At 52.3% G+C, this 27,969-nt stretch overlaps 1 protein-coding gene across 1 annotated transcript; it reads right to left on the reverse strand.

Moving 5' to 3' along the window:
- Nucleotides 1–27,583, reverse strand: Mmel1 (membrane metalloendopeptidase like 1). Its single transcript, XM_032893584.1, has 22 exons — nt 27,442–27,583; nt 12,709–12,768; nt 11,768–11,929; nt 11,431–11,511; nt 10,164–10,259; nt 9,583–9,701; nt 8,988–9,050; nt 7,592–7,726; nt 7,427–7,516; nt 5,982–6,118; nt 5,535–5,628; nt 4,548–4,676; nt 3,951–4,049; nt 3,495–3,578; nt 3,025–3,128; nt 2,656–2,714; nt 2,168–2,287; nt 1,591–1,724; nt 1,414–1,479; nt 817–912; nt 503–579; nt 1–408 (listed from the first exon to the last, which is right to left on the reverse strand). Exons 1-22 carry the CDS (start codon nt 27,563–27,565, stop codon nt 309–311), a joined length of 2,229 nt encoding a protein of 742 aa, XP_032749475.1. The 5' UTR covers nt 27,566–27,583; the 3' UTR covers nt 1–308.
- Between the last annotated feature and the right edge of the window lie 386 nt (nt 27,584–27,969).

The raw sequence follows: 27,969 nt of genomic DNA on the forward strand, positions 1-27,969 counted from the left end.
CCTTCTTTGAAGCGTTTACTTAGCTCAAGTCTGAAGCTCGAGGACATTTAGCCACACGCTATGAAGAGGGTGGGGGACAGCTGACTGCTCCTACCGGGCCGCTGACCCTCACTGGCCGGAAAAGGCGCAGGACCAGGCACCACCACTCATCTCAGATGTGGATGGGTGGCTGCCCTCTAGGCTGGGCGCGGAGGGCTGGCTGGTGGCTCCAGTGGCCTTCAGGCAACAACCTGCACATCTATGCCGGCTACACCATTCACGAAGCCTCTGGGTGGCGGGGCGTGGGCCGCAGCATAGCTCAGCCTTGGCTACCAGATGCGACATCGATTCATAGGGTGCATGGGGCTGCCTCGTGGGCAGTGGAACGCCTCAGAGAAGCCTGGTAGGTTCTGTAGTGAGCCCAGCACCCTGTGGACCAGCAAGTCCAAGGAGGTCTGAGATGTGGGGAGGGGCCCAGGGCAGGGGCGGGGCATGCCTGCTAGCTGGGGGACTGCGTACTTGCCTGTACTTAAGAGGACTGTGGACATCTGTCTTGATGGACTGGATGGCGAACTCCGGCCTGTAGGACCCACACCACACCTGGAGATGCACGGGTGGTCTGGTCACTGGCCTAAGGGCCAGAGCACTAGGGAGTCCTACCTCCCTAAATTATTTGTAAGATGAGAACATGGGGGCCAAGGGGTCACTTCCCTCCCTCCGTATCTGCTGGCAGTTTAGGGGTGTGGCAAGCTCATGGTACCCTTAGAAGTACTCTATAGTGGACTTTCCAAAGCTGTGATTGTAAGGACCAGGGACTAGGCCCCTACTAGGGGTTACCTGGGCATAGTTAATGAAGAAAAGCTGAGCATAGGTCAGGTTCAGTCCTGGCAGTCTCTGGTCTCTGCCGCCTTCAGCTAGCCACTGTAGGTAAGCCTGCAGGCACCAAAATGGGGCTGGGTCCAGCCAGGCTTCCAGAGAGCCACATGCAGAATGATCTTGTTCCAGGACCTTCCCTAGGTGGGTGCCCTGCCTCCCCAAGCTTAGGGCCGTTGTTTATAAGTCAGCTCTTTCCTCTGTAGCCCTCTAAAGGCCTATCCGACAGGACTCTGTGAGACCCTCAGCCAGAGAGCTGCCACCCGGAATCCACCCACGTGGGATCCCGGTACCCGGTGCTCTCTGTCCCGAGGCTGTAGATTATGGGCTGCTGGGGCCCACGGTCATGTCATCTCTACTGCGTATACTCATTGGGAAACAAAAATGGTTCCTGTACCAGCTCAAGTGTGGGAAATGTGGGGGACTCCAGATATACGGCCATGGGATACAGCTTCCTCCCCAATTCAGACGGAGGGTTTTTGGAACACAGCCCCAGTTTGGGCATGGCTCTGCCTAGTTGGGACTATACCAGTTTCTCCAAGGGCCCTGCTAGGGGCCCACCTTGTATGCCTGCCGCACACCGCCGTTGTCGGCGATGTTCTCCCCGAGGGTGCTGAATCCGTTCACCTGCATAAAAAAGACGGGATGGAGGTCACCCGGCCTTGGCCCCCCACTTGTCCCTTCGGGCCAGGGCTGGGTGCAGTCGCAGAGCCCCCACAGTGCTGGTGACGTGCTCACATTCTGGTTGTCTGCTAGCTCCCAAGAGAAGTTGCTGTACTGATAAATCATGCACTGTGACTGCTGTCGGAAGTGCCGGGCCGAGAAGTTGCTCCACCAGTCCAGCATGTTGCCGTTCTTGTCAAAGTTCCGACCTGCACGGGAGCGGAGGACCCGCGCACTTGGGGAGGTGCACGGCTGTCCCCAGGGCCCTGTTTTCACTGCCCCACTGCACCCCCTAGCAGGGTCAGCCCAGTGCTTGGATGTTTATGAACTTCCTCTGGCAGCTAGAGTTCAGGGGTTCCGAGCACATAGCACCATGTTGGGGGGCTGCTCAGGAGAGCTTCCACGGCACCCCATCCTTGCCCCTGAAGTTAGGACCAGGAGTCTCAAATTCAGCTGATCCAAACCCACACGGAGGAGCACATGGTTACCCTCATATGATCCCCCGCTGGTTAAACCACATGGGAGAAACGTCTAAGACGTCATCGATGGTGTCAGGCGGGGCAGCCCCTCCAGGGATGGAGGCTAGACCAGGCCTATGTCCAACTGATCCCGGCCTGCTGGGTGGGTTGGGGCACCCCCCGCGCTCCTTTACCGTTATCATCAAAGCCGTGTGTGATCTCGTGTCCAATCACCATCCCGATGCCCCCGAAATTCAAGGCCTGTGGTTGGTCCTTGCTGAAGAAGGGTGGCTGGAGGATCCCCGCTGGAAAGACTGTCACCCGTAGGGTGACAAAGACGGGCTGTGAGTGGGAAGCCGTGTGTGCCAGGCTCAGGTGGGCACCTCCAACGGGCCCTGTCATCTGAAGCTAGGACTCCTGCCCAATGGGCAGACAAAGAAACACTCGGATACCAAAACAGGAGTGTTGGATTGAGGACCCATGCCCAGTTTCTTCCCACCTGCTGCTGCCTTCTGAGAGGTCCTCCCTGCCATTTCCCCCGTGTCCCTCCCGACCTACGATCCTTGAGGTGGACCGCAGGATGACATGAGATTATCTGGAACCCATTCCCCTTTCTGAGAATGTTAGAGGAGTTTTCTGAGCAAGGGTGAGGGGCTGTACTGGAGAGGCAAGGTGGGCTTACCGATCAGGTTTCTGTTTGGGGAGTAGAATGCATTGACCACTGCAGCCCCAATGATCCAGCTGTGGTAAATATAATGGTCACGTGGAGTCCACATGTGCTAAGATGCTCCCTATGGTCCCTCTGCCCTGGCTGACCAGATCCTGCCCTGAAGAGGTCTGTGGCAGAGTGCCCAACTACTACCGTGGCATCCTAAGCCAATCCCAAGGTCTGGTTCCTCTCTGAGGCCCCCAAATCAGAGGACGCTGGGGAGGAGGAGGATTTAGCTCTAGTGTCCTCTTCAGCCGGCATTAGGATAGACTTCATGTGGCCACCCCTAGACAGTAGGTAAGTCCTGCGTCCCAGACTAGTTCATGTAGCCGCTCTACTCACAGATTCTGGTCCACCTTTTCCCGAAGTTTCTTGAGGCTCCTTTGGGCATTGTTCTTGAGGTTCTGAAGCCCGTTCTCAAAATACAGGTCCTCTGAGAAACTCAGCTATGAGAAGAAAAGAGTTTCGTGTGGCTGGCACTCAGGCTGAGTCCTAGAGAATATTAGAGGAGGGGCTGAGGGTTGGGGAAGTGTCTCAAGACACACAGGTCAGCTGGGCGAGTGTCCCTCGGACTCCTGGAGGAGGTACGTGGGGAGGGTACCCGGACTCTGAACATTTATGTGATTTTCAGAAAGCTTGGTTTCTCTGGGCCTCAGTTTCCCCATCTGTAAACAGGGTGAGGTTAGAGCCAGGGCGTAGGAGTGTAGCTGAATGAATTAAGAGAGCAGGAGGACACCTTACATGGAGGTCCTCCCCAGGGGGGTGTCTTGGAACAGGGAACAGGGGGCAGGCAGAGCTCCAAAGGTACACACACTGGAGTATTCATCATCCAGGTGTCTGTTATTGTCTTCCAAAATGTAGTCAGGGTAGCCGATCTGTTCCCGGATATTCAAGGCCTGGACAGAGGAAGGGCTGCTAGAGTCATCCACTGTGGGAGATTCCCCCAGCCCCACAGGCTGGCCCTGTTTCCTGCTGTATCAGCAAGGTGCAAATAGACAAAGTTCCCTCCACCAGTTTGCAGAACCGGACAATTAACCAGTGCAAAGAGAAACCAGCGGTTCCCTCTACTTGGGAGTCAAGAGACTGGTTTGTCACTGGCCCCAGAGGAACTTGGAGAGGTCCTAGCCTCAGACCACAGAGCCCCCTTCTGCTTCCTGGGGACTACCCAGGTGTGGCACCTGTTCCAGCTTCCCTCCCACTAGGGCAGGGAGGGGGTCCTGACCGCAGGAACTCCTCTGGGGATGTCACACTGGTTGTGGCTTGCCCACCTTTTCCTGGGCCTTTTTCTTGGATTCCTCATCCATCCAGTTCAACTCATCCAGGTTATCCACAAACACGGACCTTATCTTCTCGATCAGCTCACTGACCTGGGGGGAATATGTATCCTCATGTCCTAGAGGGTGTGATTAGCACTCCGGGCTAGGTCTAGGACACCTTTAGGATGAAGTCAGTGCCGCCTAGGCCCTGACTTCCCAGAAGAGTGTGACATTAATGTGGGTGACCATTCCGGCTAAGGGTTGTAGCGTCACCAGCTTTTTGGAAGCTTTCTTACACCAAGCTCAGAACCCACAGAGCCTGTGCCTTTCCCAGGGGCCTAATGGGGTTCAGGGCTGGAGCTCAGGGTCAGAAGCACCTGGGGCAGGGTTTGTGTCTCTTGGCCTCCCTCTGTTCTTTGTGAGCACTGGTATTAATGTGCAATCCTTTAGGAGTCACTAAATTTGGGGAGAGAATAGGAGTTGACTGGCCATGCATGAGAGTCACCAGGTGGGGCGATGATGATGGGGACTGGTATTTTTGCCAAGTTGGCTGACCCAGGGTGAGTCTGAGAGCTTCCACAGTGCCCGTTTGGAGCCAAAGATACCCACTATGCTCTTGCTGTCCTTGGAGAAGGCCCGCTTGATGTAGAGGGAGCCCACGGCGCTCTCCATGTTGCTGTTGACATAGCTGACACACTCCCGCCAGCGTACTTCCTCCATGGTTGTACCGTACAGCGCCTGGTGTGTGTTCCTTTATTCACTTGCTGGCCCACTCACTCATTCCCATGTGCTAATGTCTAACCTCCCCAGGTCAGGTATGGGGCCCCGAGCTTGTGAAGCAGGTAGATCTCTCCCACCACTGGCCCCAGGGTACCCAGAGGGGGACATGGGACCACTAAGACGGGATGCCGCCCCTGGACATGAGAAGGCCATTGTGCTGTTTTGAGGGGACTTGTCTTTACTCTGAAAAAAAAAAAACTACTCAGGCTCTGCTCTCACTCACCCTGGACTCTGTGGTCTGCTTGAACTTTTCCCAAAGTGTGGGATAGCATTGACTCTGGAATAGATGCTTGGAACCACACAGCTTTGGCTAGATTCTAGATTCTGGTTCTCCTTACTGTAGTGGCTATAGGACTGCCTTTCTCTCTGTCCCCAGAGAGCAAAAGTACATGGTGGTGTTCCCATTCACACTTGGTCTCTGGGCCTAAGCCAGGCCATAGAGAACTCTGCATCCCATGACTTCTTCTTGAATTGTGGGTGTCCTGCCCATAAGGAAGCCTCATGGCCGTTTCTCTCATCTAGTCACTTGTCCTTTCTAGTCTCTCTACCGGCTGTTTACCCCTGGACCTCTTGTCCTAGACTTCCTGGTCCCTCCTCTGATCACACTTGGTTTTGACAGCCTAAGGCTTCTGTTCTGTTGACTGCTGGATGTTGACTACTGGCCGTTAACTACCCCAGTAGTGCAAGGGCCCTTTTCTACCATGTTCCTGTCTCAGACCCCAAGTGATGACAGTGCGTGGCCCTTAGCTTCATGGGCTCAAATGGATGTTGGAGGGCTTGCCCGGGGCAGGAGCTTCCTCTCCAGGATGTACTCACCTTGCGGTAGTCCACACGCGCTTCTTTGAATCTCTGGCTCAGGCTGCCGATGCGATCTAGCACCAGGCGCCACACCAGGTAGTTTTGCAAGGTCCTAGAGGAAGCAGAGGTTAAATGAGACAGGTCAGTGGCTGTCTGCCCAGGGAGGGGACATGGGTTAGCCGTCAGGATCCACACCACACACGGTTCTCAGTTCTCCAAAGATTAACCCGCTTGTCCCTCTTGCTTGATGGGACTCATCACTAGGGTGAAGCACTGTGGATGCCAGAATTGAACCTCTGTGTTCCTCAGAGGGAAAGCGCTTGATGGGGTCGTCTCCCGAAAGCAGGAAAGCAGGGGATTTGTGTGTGTGTGTGTGTGTGTGTGTGTGTGTGTGTGTGTGTGCGTGTGTGTGGTGGGGCAGGGACAAAGATGCTGCGGCCCTCTGGAAACTACCCCTGGGCTCACTGTGCTGGGAAGACGTCAATGATCTCCTCAAGATTCTCCAGGTAGGGGATGCCATAGACCACCACCTCCTCATTCGGGAGCAGCTCAACTTGCACAGAAGACAGCACGTTTTGTATGAAGAGAGTCCAGTTAAACCCCTGTAGAGAGGTGGGGAGGAAGAAAGGGGCGGGCAGCCCATGCATCTAGGAAACCCAGTTCCTGAAGTTTGGGGAACAGGTGAGGAAGGACCGCCAATAGGAATCAGGACCAAAGGTGACATTTCTCCAGAGCCTGTGGGCTGTGGAACCATCCAGAGTCTATGCAGAATGTTTGAAAAATTAAGTGCAGTTGGGGGTGGGGTGGGGAGAAATGCTGAGCAAGCGTGACTAAGCAAAAATGGTCCAAGTAGAAAATATGATAGTCTTACCTACTACGTAAGCGGGATATTTTTGTTTCAACGTTTTTTTAGTGTTCATACTGAGAACTGGACACAGAACGTCATACATGCTAGGGAAGAGCTCCACTTACTAAACTCTCGCAGCCCCACGGCCATCTTTGCTCTTAGTAAGTATTTCACAGTGCGGAGTTTAATGGTGTAACTTTAACGACTTTGGGGAGAAAAGAGTTTTGAGACACGGTCTCTAATCAGATTGGCTTTGGTGGCTTTGGGGTGTGTGTGTGTGTGTGTGTGTGTGTGTGTGTGTGTGTGTGTTTTGTGTTTTTTCGAGACAGGACTTCTCTGTGTGGCCCTGGTTGTCCTGGAATTCCACCTGCCTCTCTCTCCCGGGTGCCAGGATCAAAGGCGTGGGCCACCATGCCTGGCTTGGATTTAGTGCTTAATTGAAGATTTTAATTGTTCCTATGCGTGTGTGGTGTGCTTGTGTATCTGTGGGTCTCCGTGGGTGCCCATGGAAATAAGAAGAGAACATCGGATCACTGGAGCTGGAGTTACAGGTGGTTGTGAGTTGCCTGGCATGGGTGCTGGAGACTGAACGCTGGCCCTCTCAAAGTGCAGGATTTTTAATTCCTGAGCTGTCTATAGCCATGACCTTCAAATCCAGGGACATGGGATGTGAATCTCCGGGTGTGATGGGTTGGGCCTAGGGCTCTCTCAGGCTTCTCCTGTCCTGTCCTCGGGCAGAGAGATATAGATCCAAGTGCTTCTTCAGACGCTCTGGTCAGTAGGGAGTGGCTGAAGGTCCAATCACTCACTTCTGACCTGGACCCTGTCCCAGCCCTGCCCTCTCTGGCTTGGCCCTTTAGAGCAGCCGTATCCTGCCTTGGAGAGGAGGCCTGTCTCAGGGAAATAAAGATTATCCTGCTGGGATTTTTTTCCCCTCCTGTGCTCATTTAAAGGTACTTTCTGCCTCAGTGCCAGCCATATTACCCCATGAGAGCCAGCTATCTGAGGGATGAGTACCCAGATGGGTTGGGGCTGGGACGGTGGGTGGGTGCCCCGGTCTCACCTTCAGACCAAACCTTTCCTGCAGCTCCTCCAGGCCCATTCGGTGATACAGGGCGGTGACATCATGCCTTTTCTCCTGGGGGACCGTGGCCTGTGTGGGGCGCAGGGGTCACACAGTGTGGTACACAGCACCTAGCCCGAGCCTCCCAGCACGGCCCTGCCTCACGTTGGCCAGATGTGTCTCCAGATGCAGCACCTGTGCCATTTCCTCCTGCACCAAATCGGTCTCCCCGGGCAGGTTCAGGTCTCTCCTCAGCATAGTGGCCACTGATGTCATGAACTGCAGGTAGGCTTCCCGTACCTGGGCCAAAGGACAATGGATGGAGCTGGGTGGCTTTGGCCACCTGGGCCACCATGGAGCACTCTGGGGGTGGTGGGTGGGGAGCAGGGTGGGGGCGGTGTGGGGTGAGACACGGAGTGGTCCCTGGAAGCTCGCCCTTCTAGCCTTCCCAACAGGCTCCAGCAAAGACAGCATAGAAGGGAGCATGGGAACTGTCCACAGCACACCCAGCTGTCACTGCCACCCAGATCCCCCGAGGGACAAGCCTGCACGATAGCCTTTGTGTTCTGTGGTCTGTGGTCTGGGGGGCCTGCTCCCCAAACTTGGAATGAAGTCGCATGCTCTGGCTATGCCAGACAGCTCAGGACCAAAACTGTGATCCCTTTTCCTTTTCATCGGATGACCCATGCCCGGGCCTCTGTGGGTGAGGACGGTTTTTCAGAGATGCACAGTGCCGGATTGGCCTCCGCAGGAGCTCAGCGAGTTCTGAGCCATCAATGCCAGGCCGAGGTGGCCCCAGCCATGTTTCGGCGGCCATGGTGTGGGGGTATTGCCTCTTCAAGATGCTTGTCTATTCCCCTGGACGCCCTCATGCCTGTTCTCGCAGGGGCTTCCTTCACTCTAGTGGAAGCTCTGCCCTCTCCCCTAATGTTTAGCACTGCCAGTTGCCAGATAGGTGGCCGTGGTCCCAACTGTCTGTATCCTGCGACCTCCTCCTAGTCCCCTTCTCTGACCAACATCCTTCTTTCTGGTCCCAACCCTCTGTTAGGTCCCAGCAGCTTGATGCCCATGAGCACTTCTAGCCCTGCAGTGTGGGGTGCTCCTGCCTCCTGCCCATTCCTTACCCCATTCCTGGACAGATGTCCTTGTTATCCCTGTCGTCCCTCCCAGCTTCTACCCCGGGCTACTTAATAGTTGACTTCTCTCCACAGATACAGGAGCAGACTCTACATAGCAGGCTTGGGGCCTCTGCCTACCCTAGGCTGAGTTCTGGGCTTCCCAGATAGTGGACATCATCCTGCATAGGCGATTGCAGAATCTGCCTGCAGTGGATCGCCCGTCTGGATGAGCTTCCTCACCTCCGGACCCACACAAGTGCAGAAATTGGGTGTCCATATTTTTGTCCCCAGAACTCAGTGTCTAGCCACATTCCCGCAAGTGCTTTACAGAGGCTGGTTTGGGAAGCAAGGCTAGTGGACAAACGGGAGTGCTGAGTCCCGGTGGGCACAAGGCATGTGACGTGTGCACATCTGTATCTGAGCCCTCAAGGCTTCCTGCTTACCCGGTGGCTGTCTTCCTTGAAATAGTACTCCCGGGAGGGCATGCCCAAGGTGGGCTGGTCTATCTGGAAACACAAAGGGTGTGACTCCTGGCAGTTTGGGGAATCCCAGCAGCCTGGCTGAGTCCCCTCCCCCAGGACTATGCCTGGCAGAACACGGGCTCCCTGTGGAAGGCAGATGCTTCCGAACCCAAGCCTTTCCCTGACACAGAGAGGGGGTTGAAGGTTGGGGCATGCAAGGAGGTAAGAGAGGGGCTGGACAGGACCTAGGTCACCCACAGGAAGGACTCAAGTCACACAGCCTACCCGAAGTATGATTCCCTGACCTTCCTGCTATGGCTTCTGCAGTCTTCCTGCCCAAGTGCCAAAACCCTCACAATGGGTAAGAAACAGGCTAAGCACAGGGCCAGCCTCTCTGCTCAGCGCAATTCACATTGCAGACTAAGCCGGGGGCAGGGGACTCATGCATCGAGCTCAGAGATTTCCCCAGCCACCCTCCTGGTCCATCTCCCTGCTCTGCTTCAAAGGGTCCAGAGTTAGGCACGAGGACCCTGCTGACCCTGTTCCCCACCCTCCGCTCCCCGAGGGTACTGCATACGTAGATGACGTGCCGGCTGGAGTTCTGGTCATCATTCCAGATGAAGAGGTCGATGAGGACGCGCCTGTTGAACTGCGAGTTCAACACAGCCAACTGCCGCTCCAGTTCCCACTTGGGGCCTGAGGAGTTAGCACCTGTGCTGGAGACCAGCTAGGCCATCTCCAGACAGGGAACTGCGTTCCTAAGGACAGAGCATTCTGGGGGGGAGGGGCGCGTAGGAAATCCTGCCTGGCTCAGGGAAAGAACTCACTGTAAGACTTTGGGGACTGAGGGACTGTTCTCCACGTGGTTCATGGGGAAATAGGTTCTGAGGGAATGGCCATGTGTGGGTGGGAGACGCCGTCTACGGGACGAACAGAGGGATAAGAAGACTGGTGTCTAGAACACCAGGAGGGATGCCCCTGTGCAGAACTTCAGGGAGCCAGCAGCGGTGAGCACTCGTCCCAGCTGCCACAGACCTTCCCCCCAGTGTGGAGCCTAAGTTGGCTCTGGAAGGAACAGAGCACTTGGGGGTTAGCTTGCGGACAGCTTTGGGGTTGAATAGACCTCTCCCCGAAGTCTGTGGACAGGCCTATACTTACCCATGGTCTCATTCCACTTGTCCATGGCTACAGGCCAACCTCCTATCATATCTAAGATGTTCAGCAGGGGCTCAGAGTCTCTCTTCTCTATCACACCTGGGAAGGGGAGGAGACGGTGTTTGCTCTTCAGACTCTGCTGCTCAGGTGCCGTGACACAGGCCCAGAGCGTGCCCGCCCCATAGGGCTCAGCTTTAGTTCAGAGGTTGCTGGCGAAGTGCGCACTTCCCTGGGGTCAACAAGGTTGGTAGGTGGCAGTTGGTAAGCAAACCTAGGAAAGGAGTTATGGCCAGGAGGGAGACCGAGGGACAGAGGGTTGCACAGGAGTTACGTGACCTGTGTCTGCAGCACACTGGCAGTCTAAAGACCTAGGCTAAGGAGGGTCCTTCTAAGGAAGTGCTTTTCTGACAGGAAACCTGGGAGAACTCCAGGCAAAGACTAAGCAGACAGGGCACCTCCAGAAGTCACCACAGACACTCTCAGATCACAGGAGCAGCACTTCAGAACTGGCAACAAGAAGGAGCTGCTATCCACCGTCAAGGCATGTGGCAGAGGCTGAGGGGACACAGGGAAGGGACAAAGATTTGGCTGAAAAGGAGGAGCCACATGGCTTCGATGGAGGGTACTAGCCTCAAGATGCCGTGAGTGGAAGAGAGGTGGGGCAGGACGATGGCCTATCTGGTTTTCTGTTTCAGCTTGATTTGGAAGAAGGGACAAAATTAGAGAAACCGGTAGCCAAATCTGAAGGTCCCGGCTGCTTGGGACAAACGGATCAGGGTTCTGTGTAGCTGATGGACTGCTACAGTGGTTAGTGGGCTAGAAGCAGAGCAACAGGATCAGGGTTCAGCTGCTGTCTGACTTGGGAACCCAGCCTCTCGGGCTGGAAATTTAGTAAAGATGAGAATCCAGAGAGTTTTCCACATCTGGTAGGCATTGGCCACATGATTTGGGGACATAAGGTATCCCTGGACATGCCAGGTAGGGGTTCCAACAGAGATGACCTCATAAAACCACGGTCCCACGGACTCCCATTGGTGGAACCCTGGACTCAAATCTCAGATCTCTAGTGATGACCTTGGGCAGTGTAACCACAGGCTGGGGTTTCAAAGCCCAATACACAGGGCAGCTGGTAACAAGCCAGGCCAGGCAAGGCACAGCACACAGACGCTTTGAATGTGCCCTGCAGGGCGCCCACTCCCACCTCATGGTGTTCAGCGTGTGCCCTGGTGCTGGAGCTGACTGGGCCCTAGCAGGGTGTGGGTATACTCACTCTGGTTCATGCAGGAGCGGTACAGTGTCTTGGCCTTCTCCACAGCTGGGCGGTGCTGGACAGAGGAATCCTCCAGCACCCCTGTGGGCAGAGAGAAAGCAGAACAGAGGTTGAGGGCCCAGGTCAACAACTCGTGTCTTCTGTCACCCTTGTTCCCTTCCGGCCTGGGTTAAGCATCCCAGGACTCCCATTGCTCTGACAGACAAGGGGCTTCGTCACCACGGTGATGACCTAGTTCAGCTCATGAGCGGTGATTTTTCCGTTGGCCCTGCTCTCCGAGATGTTGGCCAGGAACCCACCCAAGGTTCCCTGCCCTCTGGTGGTGGCTACTCTTCACCTTTGAGGATGACCTCCAGCTCATCCCGAAGGATGTCAAAGACGCTGTATCTGGAGTTGGTCTCGGGGATCACATGGTGCCGTAGCCAGCCTCCGCAAGCATACTGGTAGAAGTTGTCGCAGGGTTTCTTTGACTGGTCCATGTTCTGGAGGATTCTGGCAGCTGTTTACTCCAAGGGGGTGGAGGGAGGAGAGGAGACTGAATTGTGGAGGACATCTTGACACTGCGTTTGAGTCTGAGAGACGGCGGCACCCCTTTGGGGACTGATATATACTGTCAGCTTGCTGACTGCTACTGACCTGTTCTTGATCGAGTTAGTCACTCTCCCCGAGCCGTGGGGGAGTCTAGAAACGTGGGAGGAATTGCCCAAGTGGCTTCAAGGGCTAGGGCTGCCACTAATAAACCACTCAAACCCTCCTGTCTCCTCTCCCACCTGAGGACCCGATGATGGAATATGGTTTCTGCTCCAAGGAAGGCCCCAGCTGGTGACCTTGCCCTCTAAACTTGTCCCAGGCTCCTGGATGTCTCCATAGCCCTTCTGCCTCTTGTAGTCTCAGTGGCTTCTCATTCCATGTCCTTGAGGTTTCTTACTTATCAGATGAGACAGCTGCTTCCCAGAATTTGGAGTATGTTGGTGACAGGGGCCTAGGCTTACATGCATAACGCTCTGCCTGGGAACCCCTAGAATCCTGCCCAGCTGTTTTATGTTGGTCTCCTGCAGCTAGGGATTTCATAGAAAGCATCACTCTGGGACTCCAGGATCCACGCCAGATAAAACCACATTCTGTGTTGTCTCTGTACTCCCCACAGAATTTTATCTGTTTTTGCCTCCTGCCGAGGGCTGGGTGTCCGTAGCATCCAAATTTAAGACAAAAAAAATCTCAACTTGGTTTCAGGCAGCCCCCGAATAGCCTTGTGGCCACCCCAGGGGAGGAGCTCACCTGCTATCACGCAGCTTGGGGTAGTACAGATGTCACTCTTCTGCGATGAATCTCTGAGGACTGGGGGGATGGAAGGGAGAGAGTGTGAGGTGTGCAGAGTCAGAGGATACAGGCTTCGGTGGGTGGGGTGCAGGCCTGGGTGAGGCACTCGCTGGGTGGGCGTGGCAGGGTAGATGGGGCAGGCCTCTGTCCCCACCCTCCTTTGATACCTCCAGGATAGGTCTGAAGCACAGCATTGCTGCAGTGACCTGGGATCCCCTTTAAATTCTCTTCCTCTGTGGACCCCTACCGGGGCCCAGGACCCTCAGGGCTGAGGTTGCTCATGCCCTGCCACTTTGCTGTCCACCAGCTCTAAGGTACTATGTTATCCCGCCCTATCCAGTCAGTACACCCATAGGTGGTATCAAGCCAGCCTCATGGGTGGTGCCCAGCTGTCCCCAGCTGTCCCCAGCTGTCCCCAGACATCCTACATACAGCAAGCACTGGAGACCGGCGTCCCTGTCAGTGTCCTCTCTTCCCCATCTCTCCTGTGCTCCCTGCCCATCCACAGTACCCCACCCATGGCAGGTCCAGATGCCAAGCCCACCTCCTCAGGGCTGCCTGGCAGGGAAGGTAAAGGCTACCTCGTTTTACAACCGTCCTCTCATGCCGGGAGACGTGCAGCAGGCCATTTAAGAGGGGCAGCTGCTTCCCTGGAGAGAAACACAGTGCTCAGCCCCACAGTCACCCTGAGAGCCTCGGGGACTACTGCATGTCAGCGCTCAGGGCTATAGTGTTCACCGACCCCAGGGAATCGAGGCAGGGGGACCGTGTCTATTCAACCTCTCTTCTCTCTCCCCTTTCTCCTCATACTTCCTGCTAGGCTTGAGTGGGACAGGGAAGGTTCCCCCTGGCTTGCCGTTCCAATTTTCGTGTCCTTTCTGAACTACCCAGGCTCTGCCTGTCTTTCCAGGATGTGCCTACAAAAGGCTGCTATTGCAGAAGGCTAATTTAGGAAAATTGGGTCCTTGCAGGCAGGGGGCTTCCCTAGCGGTAATCTTCACCTCCCTCAACTTCTGTACTCTTAATGTCTGCTGAAGGCTCAAGGCTACCTCTTGACCCTGTCCCTCCACCACATATGGGGAGGGACATTGCTAAGCACGGGAGTGAGTCTTCAGGACCTGGACAGAGCTTTGGGAAAGAGCAAGTGCAGAGAGCATGATAAGAGATTAGAGGAAGACTGAGTTGGATGTTACAGGGAGGAGCAAGCTAGCTCCTGTCAGCTGCCTGGGGAGTAGGTGAGAGGTGGAGGAGCTCTGTGCATAGCAGATGAGGGTGAAGTCATAGACAATGGTGTAATACTGGAGAGTGACCGCCCCGTGTCACCAATAAAAGCAGAGGCTCACAGAGGACAAGCAGAGAGAAACCTTGATTCTGGGACTGTGAAGACCGTCATGCTGTCTGGTTCTCTGACCAGAGGATAACCGACCGACCGACTGACACCCTGGCTGCATTGTGATTAGAGGATCCAGAGGAAGGAGCCGCTGCCTGAGACACATTGATAGACAACAGATTTTCAGCCTTGCCTGGGAGCCCCTCTGCTATTTGTTTCTGAGTCAAGCGCCCTGTGTGTATACTGTGGCTTGATGCTTGTCCCCGTAGTAGTGAGTCTTGCCTAGGAGCCTCTCTGCTATTTGCCTCTGTGTCAGATACAGTGTGTGTGTGTGTGTGTGTGTGTGTGTGTGTGTGTGTGCGTGCGCGAGCGCACGTGTGCTGTGAACTGATGCTTATCATTCTAACGAATAAACCTTGAGATCAAAGGGTATCCGGACTCCGCCTCTCCGTCCCAGCTTTAAGGTGGACGTGATTCACAACAGTGAGTTGAGCCTGGACATCTTCAGACCTGGTGTGTGGTATTGATATTCCCCACCCACAGACCTGTGAGGAGGAGGGAATATGGTGGTATATGCGTGGTTCCTGGTACAGTCAGCGCCGACGGTGCTGCCAGTAATGGTTGCTCCTTGGGGCTAGGCAATGCAGAAGGCCATTCGCTCCACACACGAGGATGTTACAAACCCGAGCTGACTCAGCTATGATATCGATGCAGACTCTGTTCTTGAGGAGCCTACCCCTTCACCCCAATCTTGTAGGGCTACCGAGGGAAACATTTCAGGGGGGGAAATCTGTGCTCCGGGGTAAGAAAGTTGACCCCTCAGATCTGGAATGAAAAGTAGGGGGTCAAGGGAAGGGGTAGAATCCTTAAGCCTCTGCTGCCTCATAGGAGTGTGGCTATCTCAAGGGCAGAGCCTGAGGGTGAGACGCTGGACCTTGGATCTCACAGAGTCACAGAGTCCAGGGAGAGGATTGGTGACCAGGAGGGAAAAGTATCTGCAGACTCAGCACCCACCTCAATGGGGCGCACAGACCTCTGAGGCTACCTCTGGAGAGATTAGAACAAAAAAGGTGAAGACACAGAGGCACAAAAGAGCCCCCTTTTTTCCACAGAAGACTGACCAAGCTAGGACACAGGAAGGGAGGCCCTGCTGCAAGGCTGGTAGATCACGAGCGTGCTTCCGTCGACAGCGTAATGGGTGCGCGTGTGAAGAATCGGGGTTCCTCAGGAGCCTGATGCAGAGGGTGTAAACTCTGTCCTGTGATCCTAGCTCACACAGCCTTCAGGGAGTTTGTGGTGATGGCCGCAGGCGCAGGAGAACAGAGAACCCCCACTTCTAGCCCCCCCGGTGAAGCAGATAAATATTGTGGACAATCAGGAAGGAAGCCCAGGGGTCAGGGTGTAGCTCAGTTGGTAGACTGCTTGCCTAGCGTATGTTCTAAGCCCTGGGTCTCATTCCCAGCACCACACAAACCATATCTGGCATGTAGGACGAAGAGGCAGGAAAATTCAGGAATTTAAGGCCACCCTTAGTTATATAGTGAATTTAAGGCCAGCCACCTGGGCTACATGACACTTAAACATCTGAAACCTTGCTAGGCATGGCAGCTACACCTCCAATCCCAGCACTTGGGAGGTAGAGGCAGGTAGGTGGATCTCCATGAGTTTCAGGCTACATAGTGAGGCCCTACCTAAAAACAAAAACAAGCCTATATAAACAAACAAACAAACAAACAAACAAACAACCCAAGAGGGAAGCCCAAATGGTCAAGAGGAGCAGACTGGGGCGCGTCCAATATTAGCAGTGGCTGCCAGTGCAACGGCTGAGGTCACTAAGCTGAAGAGTCTTTCAGTAGAGGAGGAAAGCTCACAGATGTGCCACAGGCTTCACCGGACAAGTGGCAGCCACAGGAAAGACTTGGATGCGAATGAGGTGTGGGAAGTGAGGTCACTGGGGAGACCCAGGACCGCCCAGGAGATAGACATGGGAGGGTCAGAAGTTCAAGGCCAGCCTCTCTACATAGTTTAAGGATACATGAGACACTGTCTCAAAAAAGAAGTGAGGGTGCCACGTGACAGGCATGACAGCCATTGAACCGCACAAAAGGAGTGCCAATGGAGCCAGTCGGAAAGACTCTCCAACCCCTGACAAAACATGAAGGGAAAGGAGGAAAGCAATGAACGGCCGCTGAGCCAAGCATGGTTGAGCCAAGCATGGTGGTTCTGGTGTTCAGGACGCAGAGATGGAAGGACGGAAGCACAGGGCTGGCCTGGGCCAGCGAGACCTGAACTTGGACAGAAATGGAGGCAAGAAGCAGCTTTGGCGTTAAAACCACAGGACATGAATGGCTACGTTGGATGGGATTCCAGGAAGGATCAAATTCCTTTGGCACCCTCTGGTGCTTGTTCGGGTAACTTCTACAGTGTGCCAGCTCCCCCCACCCCACCCCAAAATAGCCCTGAGGGTTGGGAGATGGCTCAGTGGTCAAGCATCTGCCATGCTAGTGTGGGGACCTGAGTTTGGATCCCCAGTACTCAAGTAAAGGCTGGTAGGCATGGTGGCTCCCCGCCTATAATCCCAGTGCTATGTTAGGTAAGACATGGAGTCTCTGGAGCAAGCTGGCCACCTAGATTAGCTGAACCTGTGAGCTCTGGGTTCAAGTGAGAGACCACCTCACGCATTAACGTAGAGAATGATGGAAGACACTCAGTGCCAACCTCGGGCCTGCACACCTGCACACACACACACACACACACACACACACACACACACACACACCCCCCACTCTCACACACACACACACACACACACACCCCTCTCTCTCTCTCACACACACACACACACCCCTCTCTGAGCCTGCACACACACACACACACACACACACACCCCCCAGCCTGCACACACACGCCTGCACGCACACCTGCCTGCACACACACACACCTCAGGCCTGCACACACACACACACACACACACACACACACACACCTCTCAGGCCTGCACACACACACACACACACACACACGCGCGCGCGCGTGCGTGCACGTGCCTACACATATGCAAACATACATATCTCTGTGTTTACACATGCGTGCCATCCATATATCCATCCATCCATGCATCCATCCATCCATGCATCCATCCATCCATACATACATCCATGCATACATACATACATACATACATACATACATACATACAAGAATAGTCTTCGCAATCTCTCTGAAAGTTTGTTTTCCTAAAACTTTGTTTTTTTTAAACATCAAAAACTCCTTGACTTGATGAAAACCTTAATTTTACAAAATTTATTAGAGCTGCAAGCTGTTATGTAGCTGCTGGGGATTGAACCTGGTTCCTCTAGAAGAACAGCCATTACTCTTAAACCACAGAGCTCTCTCCAATCCCTAAGACCTTAACTTAAATGACTTAAGGTTTTTCCTCTCCTTCTCAGCCTCTCTCTGAGAAAAAACACTACAGAGGGCCTGCGAAGACTGACCAGTCAGTGAGGTCCTTGCTGAACAAGTGCACTCCAGATTTGGTGACAGTAAAATAAGGCAGAGCAACTGGAAAGAGAGATGACTCAGCGGTTAAAAGCATGTACTACTCTTGCAGAGGGTCAGAATTCAGTTCCCACCTCTGGGATTCTTGATGCTCTCTTTGCACCTGTGTGTACATGTCCCTACACAAACATACGTGCATGCAAAGAACTAAAATACATGTATAATAAATCGTGATAGAGGACACTGTCACATTGATCTCTGGCCTCTGTATCTGCATACACAGTGCATGCATACACACACACACACATCACACACTCACACACATCATACCATCTCTGTCTCTCTGTCTCTGTCTCTGTCTCTCTGTCTCTCTGTCTCTCTCTCACACACACACATACACACATCACATATACATCATGCAGACACATTACACAGTCATCACACACACACACATCACACCATCTCTCTCTCTTCTCTCTCTCTCTCTCTTTCACACACACACACACACACACACACACACCACATCATCACACACACATACATCACACACACATCACACACCACACACACCACACATCCACCATCTCTCTCTCTCTCTCTCTCTCTCTCTCACACACACACACACACACACACACACACACACACACACACGTCATCACACACAACACACACGAGAAAGAGAGAGACAGAGATAGAGACAGAGCTCAGTTCAGTGATGGGAGAGAACCCATGCCCCCCTGGGGTTGAGTAACCTTCCCGGCAGGGCTGCGAGACAGATGTAGGAGTGGCTGTGGTGTTGCCAAGGAAAGGATCCCGAGAGTCAACAAGAAGCTCTCCCAAGTGGAAGAATCTCAAGACACCTGATGGAAACAAACACATTCTCAGAGGGAAACCTCCACGTACATCATACAGGAGTCCAAGGACAAAGGCCATGGGGACAGTAATTTATGTTTATGAAAAGAAGTTGTCTGTGTATCAGAACGACAGAGCCCCAGGAGCTCAGATATGGGGACTATGAGGGCAACTCTCTGCAACAGAGTCCCAGCCACCTCGCTTTGCTGCTGCTCCTGCTCAAGGGGCAAAGGATGTTTTGCTCATCTCTTGCCCATGGGGTGTCCATGTGTCCTGCCCACAAAGTAAGGTGGGGGTGTCATGCTCCAGCTCTGAGCTAAGGCCCCTTGTGGCCTGAGTACTTTCATGTGTCCCCTTGAATTCCTTTCCTCCAGGAGAGGATCATGACCAGCTAGGTCTCTGTGCCTGGATGAGGTTCCCCCGACACAGAGGTGCTCAGCCTGAGTCTGGCTTGTATCAGCTTGACCTCAGCCAGAGATAGATATTAGATAACTGTGGTTTTGGGCGTCTGGGTGTTGGGTCTTTTCTGGGTATCGATGTGACACCTAGACTATGTGACCATAATACAGTATTTGAAATACGTAAAGAAACGAAATAGCTAAAACTGACAAGTTCAAACCTAATCTGAAGAAGAATCAGCTGTTAAAGCTAATAATGAGACCATATGGGACAAGAGGTGTTCAGCGAACTTGCTGTGAAAACCTGGCAAGGTATTGTGGAAAGAACCGATTCTCAAAGAGTTGTTCTTGTACTGTGTGAGTCATGTGTTCTCTCTCTCTCTCTCTTTCTCTCTCTCCTCTCTCTGTCTCCTCCTCTCTCTGTTTTCTTCTCTCTCTGTCTCTGTTTCTTTCTCTCTGTCTCCCTCTCTCTCTGCCTCTGTCTGTCTCCATCATCTGTCTCCCCCTCTGTCTCCTTCTCTGTCTCTCTGTCTCTATCTTCTCTGTCTCCCCCTCTGTCTCTGTCTCCCTCTGTTTCTTTCTGTTTCCCTCTCTCTGTTTCTGCCTCTCTCTCTCTCACACACACACACGCACACATCCATACATTTTCACCCACACACAAAAAACAAAATAGTACGTATTTTTTAAAAAGGGGAGGGTGTGGGGCTGGAGAGATGGCTCAGAGGTTAAGAGCACGGACTGCTCTTCCAGAGGTCCTGAGTTCAATTCCCAGCACCCACATGGTGGCTCACAACCATCTGTAATGGGATCTTCTGGTGTCTCTGAAGATAGCTACAGTGTACTTGTATATGATAAATAATTTTTTTAAAAAAAGAGGAAAGGATGTGGCTGTTGAAGTTTATTAACAATTGCAGACCCAGAACGGGTGGAGTCCACCCAGCTGAAGAGAGACTTAAGGAGAGAATGATACTCTATGGAATTTACTAGGAACGCAAGGCAAAGCCAGGGAACAGAAACGATCACAGAAAAATCGAGTACTAGAAAGGACAGACCGAGAAAAGCCGAGTCTATAAGCAACCAGAATTTTCTTCCACTAATGTATGTGCTTCTTGTTTGTGTGGGGGAAATGGATATATGCACATGTGTGTAGAGGTTGGAGGCCAGCCTTGGGGGTGTTTCTCAGGCACCCTCCACATTATCTTTTGAGATGGAATTTCTCACTGGCAGGCTGCTCACCAGATATGTTAGGCTGCCTACAGCCCCAGGGATCTCTCTGCCTTTGTCTCCTTAATACTGAACTCTTTAATGGAGGCATCACCATACCCAGCTTTTCTGTATGGATTCTGGGGATTGAACTCAGGCCTTTGCTGACTGAGCTCTCTCCATAGCCCTGTTAGAATTTTAGGAGTGAGGAGTAATATAGGACTCCCATCCCTCTCTCTCTGTCTGTCTCTCTCTCTCTCTCTCTCTCTCTCTCTCTCTCTCTCTCTCTCTCTCTCTGTGTGTGTGTGTGTGTGTGTGTGTCTGTGTGTGTGTGTATGATTCATATGATTCAAGACTCAAAACAAACCCAAGCTTGAAGAAATACAGGTGTTTTCTTAGATTTCTCATGGTAAGAAAACAGAAGCGTAAAGACAAGGAGAAACCAACTCAGGAGACAGAACTGGGAGGGTTAATTTGACAGACAGTGGCATTAGACGTACGGGTTCTGAACAGCACAGTGCAAGTTAGCACTGGATCTCGCTCTTTAAAACATTGAGCCCTGCTTAGCCTGGTTTGCTGAGACGGGCAGGTTGTTGTGACTGAGGGACGAAAGCAAGTAAAGTTATTTTCACATCCACCCCTGCTGACGATTTACAACAGATTATTTCCAGGTGGACGTTGCTGAGGTGTCTGATCACCAGAAAGGCCTGACGTGCTTGTAGCACTGTAGATTTGGAATTCTTGTTCAGGAAGATTCCCGAGTCCCACCTACATTGAGGTCAGTGATGGACAGTATATTTGTAGCCACCCTATTTAAGTGCTGAAGCTCTAACCCCTAGCACGTGTGCATGTATGTGTGAGCACATGCAAGTATGCACGTGTGTGCATGTGTGCGTGTGTGCGTGTGCATGTGTGCGAGTGTGCATGCGTGTGAATGTGTATGCGTGCGCGTCCTGTGTTAGGGTTGGGGAACCAAAGTTGTTATAAGGTGAGGAACTTATTAGAACATGGTACAATTAAAAGCAACAGTAATTGTATATGGTCTGTGTGTGGTACTTAAAAACACGGTAGAAACCAAATACATAATTAGCAATTCCGTGTGTGTGTGTGTGTGTGTGTGTATGTGTGTGTGTGTTCATCTGCACATAGGAAGCATAGGAAGCAAAGGAAGCAAGAAAAGAGCAGGAAGTGCAGCCGAACTATTAAGCCCACCCCCCAGTGACGTCCTTCCGCCAGCAAGGCTCCACCTCCTAAGGGTTCCATAACCTTTCCAACAGCGCCACCAGGCGGAGACAAAGTGATCGAACGCGGGATTCCACGCCAGGCATTTTACATTCAAAGCCCTACAAGGACCAACCTGTTTGTTATTCAAGCTGTCCCATAACTAGCAACTGTTTTAAAGGTACTGGTTGAAAACGGGTGTGGAGGCGTATCCCTGTAATCCCGGTGCTTGCTAGGTAGGGGCAAAAAGATCAGAAGTTCAGGGTCATCCTTGGCTATATATACTATATTGGAGATCAGCCTGGGCTGCAAGAGATCCTCTCTCCTCCCTCCCTCCTCCCGCCTGCCTCCCCTCCTCCCCCCACGCCCCACGCCCCTCACCCCCCACGCCACACGCGCCACTCGCGCACCCGCGCACACACATCAAATACACAAAAGGCACAGACTGCTTTTGAAATGCTAAAGACAAGCCTTGTATAACAATCACTAGATAGAAAAAGGACCTGCCAAGAGAGTTATGAAATGAAGACATCCAGACAATAGCCAGGAAAGAAAATGTAACTCTGAACTTTTCATAGAGAGAGACCAAGGGCTGGAGAGATGGCTCTGCTCTTGCAGAGGACCTGAGTCCACATAACTGTTGAGTCACTTTCAACTCCGGTTTCCAGAGGTGACCCCTTTTTTGGCCTCCGAGGGTTCTTACCCTCACGTGTGCATTCATCCCTCCATGTACGTGTAATTCAAAATAAATAGTAAGTATTTTTGAATACAGCATAAAATACATAAGTGACAAGGGTGGGTTTTAGCAAAGGCTTTGGAGACATCTGTATTGGGATGTGCAATCTTGGTGTCTCACAGTCTAATTTACCTTCATACAGGACGAAATGTCAAGATCAATGGGGTCAGTGGCAAGACAGACTTCTTGTTACTAAATCTGATAACGACGGGTGTGATGGCCCCCTTTCTAAGCACTCCTGTTGCACTAAGATTTCAAACCCTCGTGCCAGCCTCTAATACACGCACTCCTGTAATTTCTGTTTTGCAGGTCGGGAAACTGAAGCACAGAGATATCGTGGAGGTTGACTGAGGTCACACAGCAGGGACGGGAGCTGGAATGCCCCGCCAGGCTGTATAGCTGGGCACTGGTGTGCATACCACCTCAGGCTCTTCCTGTCTTCACTGAGTAACAGGCAGAAAAGCCCAAAGATGGGCTGCAGACTGTAAGGACATAGCTCAGGTCCAGGCTGGTGACATCTTCCTGCAAAGAGGGCTGCTGGCAGGCTCAGCGTCACCTAAGTAGCTTTGCTGCTCCGCCAGGAAAGGAGCACGGGGACAATCAAGGAGGCAAGGCAGCGTACCACTGAAACTTTATTTACAAAAACAGGCAGAAGCTGTGGTCAGCCAACCTGAGAAACGAATATGGCTGCTTGTGAACAGAATTCCGGATGATCCCGAATGAAGGCGCAGTACCCAGCTACTTATGAAAATACTTGGCATTCAGAGCCTGCCAGATAGCTCAAGGACAAAGTCACCTGTTCAGAAAGACTGGGACCTGAGACTGACCCCCAGAATCCACGTAAAGGTGGAAGGATTGAATCAATTCCAAAAGGTGGTGTCTGACCTCCATACCATGCCACCACAAAGCACAGAAAATAAAATAGGAGTTCGGGGAGTGGGGGAAAGATTTGTTTATAATGTTAAACTAGCAAATAATTAAAAGAAAAAACAAGCAACTATCAAAAGGATAATAAAAAGAATTTCAAGCAAATTGAGGTGGGGTGGGGATAGCTTAGTTTGAACACAGGCAAGAAAGGCTGAAAAATGCATCAGAAACACAGCCAGTGTAGACAAAAGACACATTCTAGAGATCACAGGGAAGGCAGCTAAGGAAAATCCTCCCAGTAAAAGACAATCCAGCCTTGCATGGCTGCAGGAGAAACAGCAGAGCCGTAACCGAATGCTTCCGATGAAAGAACGGAAGTACTCATATTCAATTCTCTGAACCACTCGGAGAGCAGTGGCTCATGTCTTTCATCGCAGGACTCAGGAGACAGAGGCAGGTGAATCTCTGAATTGGAAGCCAGCCTGGTCTACAGAGTGAGTTCCAGGACAGCCAGGGCTACCCAGAGAAACCAGGCCAAACCAAACCAAACAAAAACCCAACAACAGCAACAACAACAACAACAACAACAACAACAACAACAACAACAACAACAATTCTCTGGACTCATGTGGTAGCAGGAAAAACTGACCCTACAAATTGTCCTCTGACCGTCATGTACCTCTGTCTGTCACGACACGCTCCTCCTCAAATAAATGTAACAGAAAAATTACAAATAAATTGGTTTCATTTATATGTATGTGGGTGTTTTCACTTGTACGCATGCCTGTGTACCACCTGTGTGTCTGATGCCCATGGAAGCCAGAAGCTATCATATCTTCTAGAACTAGAATTACAGACAGTTGTTAGCTGCCATGTGGGTGTTAGGAATCAAACTCCTGTCCTCTGGGGGAGCAGCCAGTGCTCTTAACCACCGAGCCATCTCTCCAGCCCTCCAGCCCCACGGGAAAAGATTTTCTTTTTTCTTAAAAAAGAACAGAATCCAGAATGAAGAACATTGCTCAGGTAAGATCACTGCATAACGACATGTGGAAGAGTGATACTGTATGTATTACAGAGGCAAAGCACTCGTACACACAAACTAGAGATAAATAAACCATATATATATATAATTACATAAACTTATGAACCAAGTTTGTAGTTTATGGCTTTTCTTTTTTTGCCAAGAGTGAGGAAAACACGTTAGAGTTCCCCTCCCCCTTTTTGAGATTCTACTTTATTTTCTGTGTAAGGGTGTTTTATATTTGTGTGTGTCTGCGCATTATGTGCACTCCTGGTGCCTGTGGAGACCAGAAGAGGGTGTCGGATCCCCTAGAACTGAAGTTGCAGACAGTTGTGAGCTGCTGTGTGGGTGCTGGGAATCTAACCTGGGTCCTCTGGAAGAGCAGCCAGTGCTTTTTTTTTTTTTTTTTTTTTTTTTTTGGTTCTTTTTTTGGAGCTGGGGACCAACCCAGGGCCTTATGCTTCCTAGGTAAGCGCTCTACCACTGAGCTAAATCCCTAGCCCCAGCCAGTGCTCTTAAACTGCCGAGACACCTCTCCCAGCCCCTTATGGCTAAATTTATGTTCACTCACTAGTCTCGAATTGTTGATAAACTAACCCTCAATCCCACTCGGGGGAAATTGACAAGTCTCTGGTATAAGGTGTTCGCAGACACTTTTTTTTTTTTTTGAACAACTGGAAGGCCAAGTGATAAAATCTGGGGCGGGAAAGATGGCTTAGCTGTTAAGAGCCCTTGGCTGCTCTTCTGGAGGTCCTGAGTTCAATTCCCAGCAACCACATGGTGGCTCACGACCATCTGTAATGGAATCTGATGCCCTTGTCTGATGTGTCTGAAGACAGCTACAGTGTACTCACATATGTAATAAATAAATAAATAAATCTTTGAGAGTCAGCTTTCTTAAAAAAAATTACTTTATCTGAGTTGCCAAATACCAATGGACTGAACATTATACATGTATAATCACACCTTATAGTTTCCATAATTATTATAATCATATTCCACTTATTTTTTTTTTAAAGAACCTCTTACTGGGCTGAAAAGGGGAATTGTAGAGAGATCGCCTTGCATATTGAATGGATGTGCCACCAATCACAAAGCCTATGGCCTATGGCTTACACAGGAAACAGACATCGGACACTGGGAGGAGAAACAATTCTGAGAGAGAGGGGGCAGGGAGAGGAGCCCGAAGAGAGGTAAGGGGAGGGACACATATGGTAACCAGCCACGTGACAAAATGTGGGTTAAAATAAACCGGTTATCTTTAGCTATGATGTAGTCAGAGCAGAGCCTAGCTATATGGCCAAGGTATTTGTAAATATAATTTGAGTGTGGGTCTTATTTCTGGGAGCATGGGGCTGGGAGGCAGAACTGGGGCCTAACTTCAACAACCAAGAGAATGAAGGAAGCCAATATTACAAGGGGCCTTGACTGAGCTCAAAGGGTCACCTATGGACAGACTCTCAGCAGGTTGGGGCTGGCATGGCCCACAAGAGCATCTGGACACATTTTTTACACATCTTTTTTTTTTCTGTAAAATTGACCAAGCCTTGCTTATATTATACAAGGCCAGTGAGGTGGTCAGCGTTATCAACTAGGGAGGATCCAGAGTCACCCGGGACAAAGGCCCGTCATGCATACTAGAGGGGACTGAACTGAGGGTGAGAAATGCCCATTGTGGGTAGGGATCCCAGGCTTGTATAGGACAAAGACAAGGAGCTGAACATAGAGAGTGTTCATCGATCTCCTGCTTGTTTCGAGTTCCTTCCGCCTGGACTTCTGCAAAAACTGCCTTCTCTCTCTCTCAAGTTGCTGTGTCAGGGATTTTTTTTTTTTAAATCACAGCCATAGAAACACACCCAAGGTTAACCTTAGTTGAGAGCCAGAGGTCTCACCGACCAGCTCTAGTTGAGCTTCTGAAATGGTACAGCTGACCTAGAAGTCAGGGAAATTTAAAATGGTGACGTAAGGGAGTGGGTGGGTGGGAGTGGGAGCATCCTCATAGAAGCGGGGGAGGGGAGATGGAAGAGGGGGGGAACCAGGAAAGGGGATAACATTTGAAATGTAAATATATAAAATATCCGATTGAAAATGGATAACAGAAAACTTTCCGTCTTTTCAGTCCTGACTGAAGTCCTGGACTAAAGCTGAGGTGAGCTGTACGGTCATTCCAGGGACCGAGGAGCCCTGGAGGAGGAGGAAGCAGAGATTGTGTGGGCCCTGACAGTCAAGGAGAGCCTGGCTGTGTACACTGCTCAAAGGATAAAGGGAGAGACAGGTAGGGAGAAGACAGACAGAGGGACAGAACAGGAGAGCCCCACCCCCAGTTCCCCGTCCTATACCTCATGGCTGGCTGTGGGGCTATCAGGCCTAGCCTCTGGAGGCCTCAAAACCAGGTGTACTGAGACCAATGAACTTCAAACAAAAGTCCTTGGAACCATGGGCTCCACTAGGGGGATGGACCCCCTGTCATCCCTTTTCCTGCCTGGGAGTTCACTGCACCTGTCAACACTTGCCTGAGGCGAGAACCACATGGGCAGAGACCACGGTGGCCGCTGGGCAGAAGCCACACTAACGTGGGCCCTTCAAGGCAGCCCTGGGTGGGGGGATACCCACCTCCTCCTTAGGCAGAACCCACTTGTGTTTTCCATCTGTCCCGCATTCGAAGTCCCCTGAGGGAACTTCCAGGCTCTGGTGCCCTGGTGTGAGAGCCAGAGCCAGGTTAGTGCATCACTGAAGAGTACAGAAGTGTAGTAGTCTGATGTTGTGTGTGTATCTATCCTTCCTCGCTCCCTCCCCCTCCCTCCCTCTCCCCTTCCTTCCCACTTCTGGCTCAAAGGGAATGAAGGGCTTGGAAGGTGCAGGGTGCGAGGCTGCTGGGTGTCTAGATGCCCCATGCAAAGGGGTTCACTGTAGTCCTACACGTGGTCCTTTAGGAAGGGGTCAGTGTGAGAAGCCGTTCCTAAGACACCTGGGGTCTACCCAAAGGGCAGTCCTAGCCACGCCTCCACTTTCAAGGGCCCTCAGGCTAGCTCCTTCCTTCCAACGTGCCGTAAGCAAGAGCCTGTATCAGAAGACACCAGGTCATCCTAGCACCAGGTGAGACAGCGGGAAGGAGACCCCCTTAGCGCAGGGGCTTGGGCTCCTGCTGCTGGACCACCTGGGAACTGCAGCAGTCACTCTGCTGGGCTGGGCTGCGGACTAGAAGGGGGCTGGACCAGTGGGGCGGGGGACCTGTGTGCTGTCCGCAGCATCCTACAGTCCTGCTGAGGCAGAGGGGGCGGAGGCAGAGCCTGCAGAAGCTGCTACGCCAGCATGCCGGGACAGACAGAGCTTTCTGGATGGGGTCGCTGGGCCTGTGCAGGTCAGTGTCCCTTCTTTGGCACCTCTGGAGTCAGCGGCATGGCCCTAGGAGCTGGCAGGGGGGTGGGGTGGGGGTGGGGGGCGGGCCCTGACAGACCCTCCCCCTTTGCCCCACTCTACAAGACTGGCTCCTCGCGGAGACATGCAGAGCCCTGGGCAAGAATGGGTTCGGGGAAAGGTAAAGGGGCAGGGTGCCCTTGCTCACCTATGCTGTAGAAGACACCCAGAGTCACTATGGCTCCCATCAACAGCAGTGTCAGCAGTACCAGCAGCCCACACTCCACGCAGCCTAGGCGCCTCCTCCCACAGTTGTCCGCTCTCTCCATCATCCCCACTGAGCTCTCCGACTTCCCCATCAGCCGGTTCTGGGTGGAAGGCACACAGCTGAGCACCCAGGGCCAGGGCCAGGAGGGAGGCAGCTGGAGCTTGGATGCCTAGAGCACACTGAAGCTAGTGCTTTGGGGAATGCTCTGTCCTGGTCTCCGCTCTCGACGCTTTAAGCTGTGCCCTGAGTGCCCGGGGGACCCCGTGTAGAAGGGGAACCTGGCCAACTAGTCCTGATGCCCATTGCCTCTCAAAGTCAGTTTCTCTCTCGTTCCATTGTCTGACATGGCGGGGACTAACTGGGCCTGAAGTTATTCTGCCCAGTAAATGCAGGAGGCTCAGCCTAGGTGTCTGCTGGCCCCTATAGTGGAGCCTGCTTGGGTTGCCTATGCCCGGAGGCTTTGGGCTT

This window comes from Rattus rattus, chromosome 1, assembly GCF_011064425.1.
Source record: "Rattus rattus isolate New Zealand chromosome 1, Rrattus_CSIRO_v1, whole genome shotgun sequence".
Classification (NCBI taxonomy): Eukaryota; Metazoa; Chordata; class Mammalia; order Rodentia; family Muridae; genus Rattus; species Rattus rattus.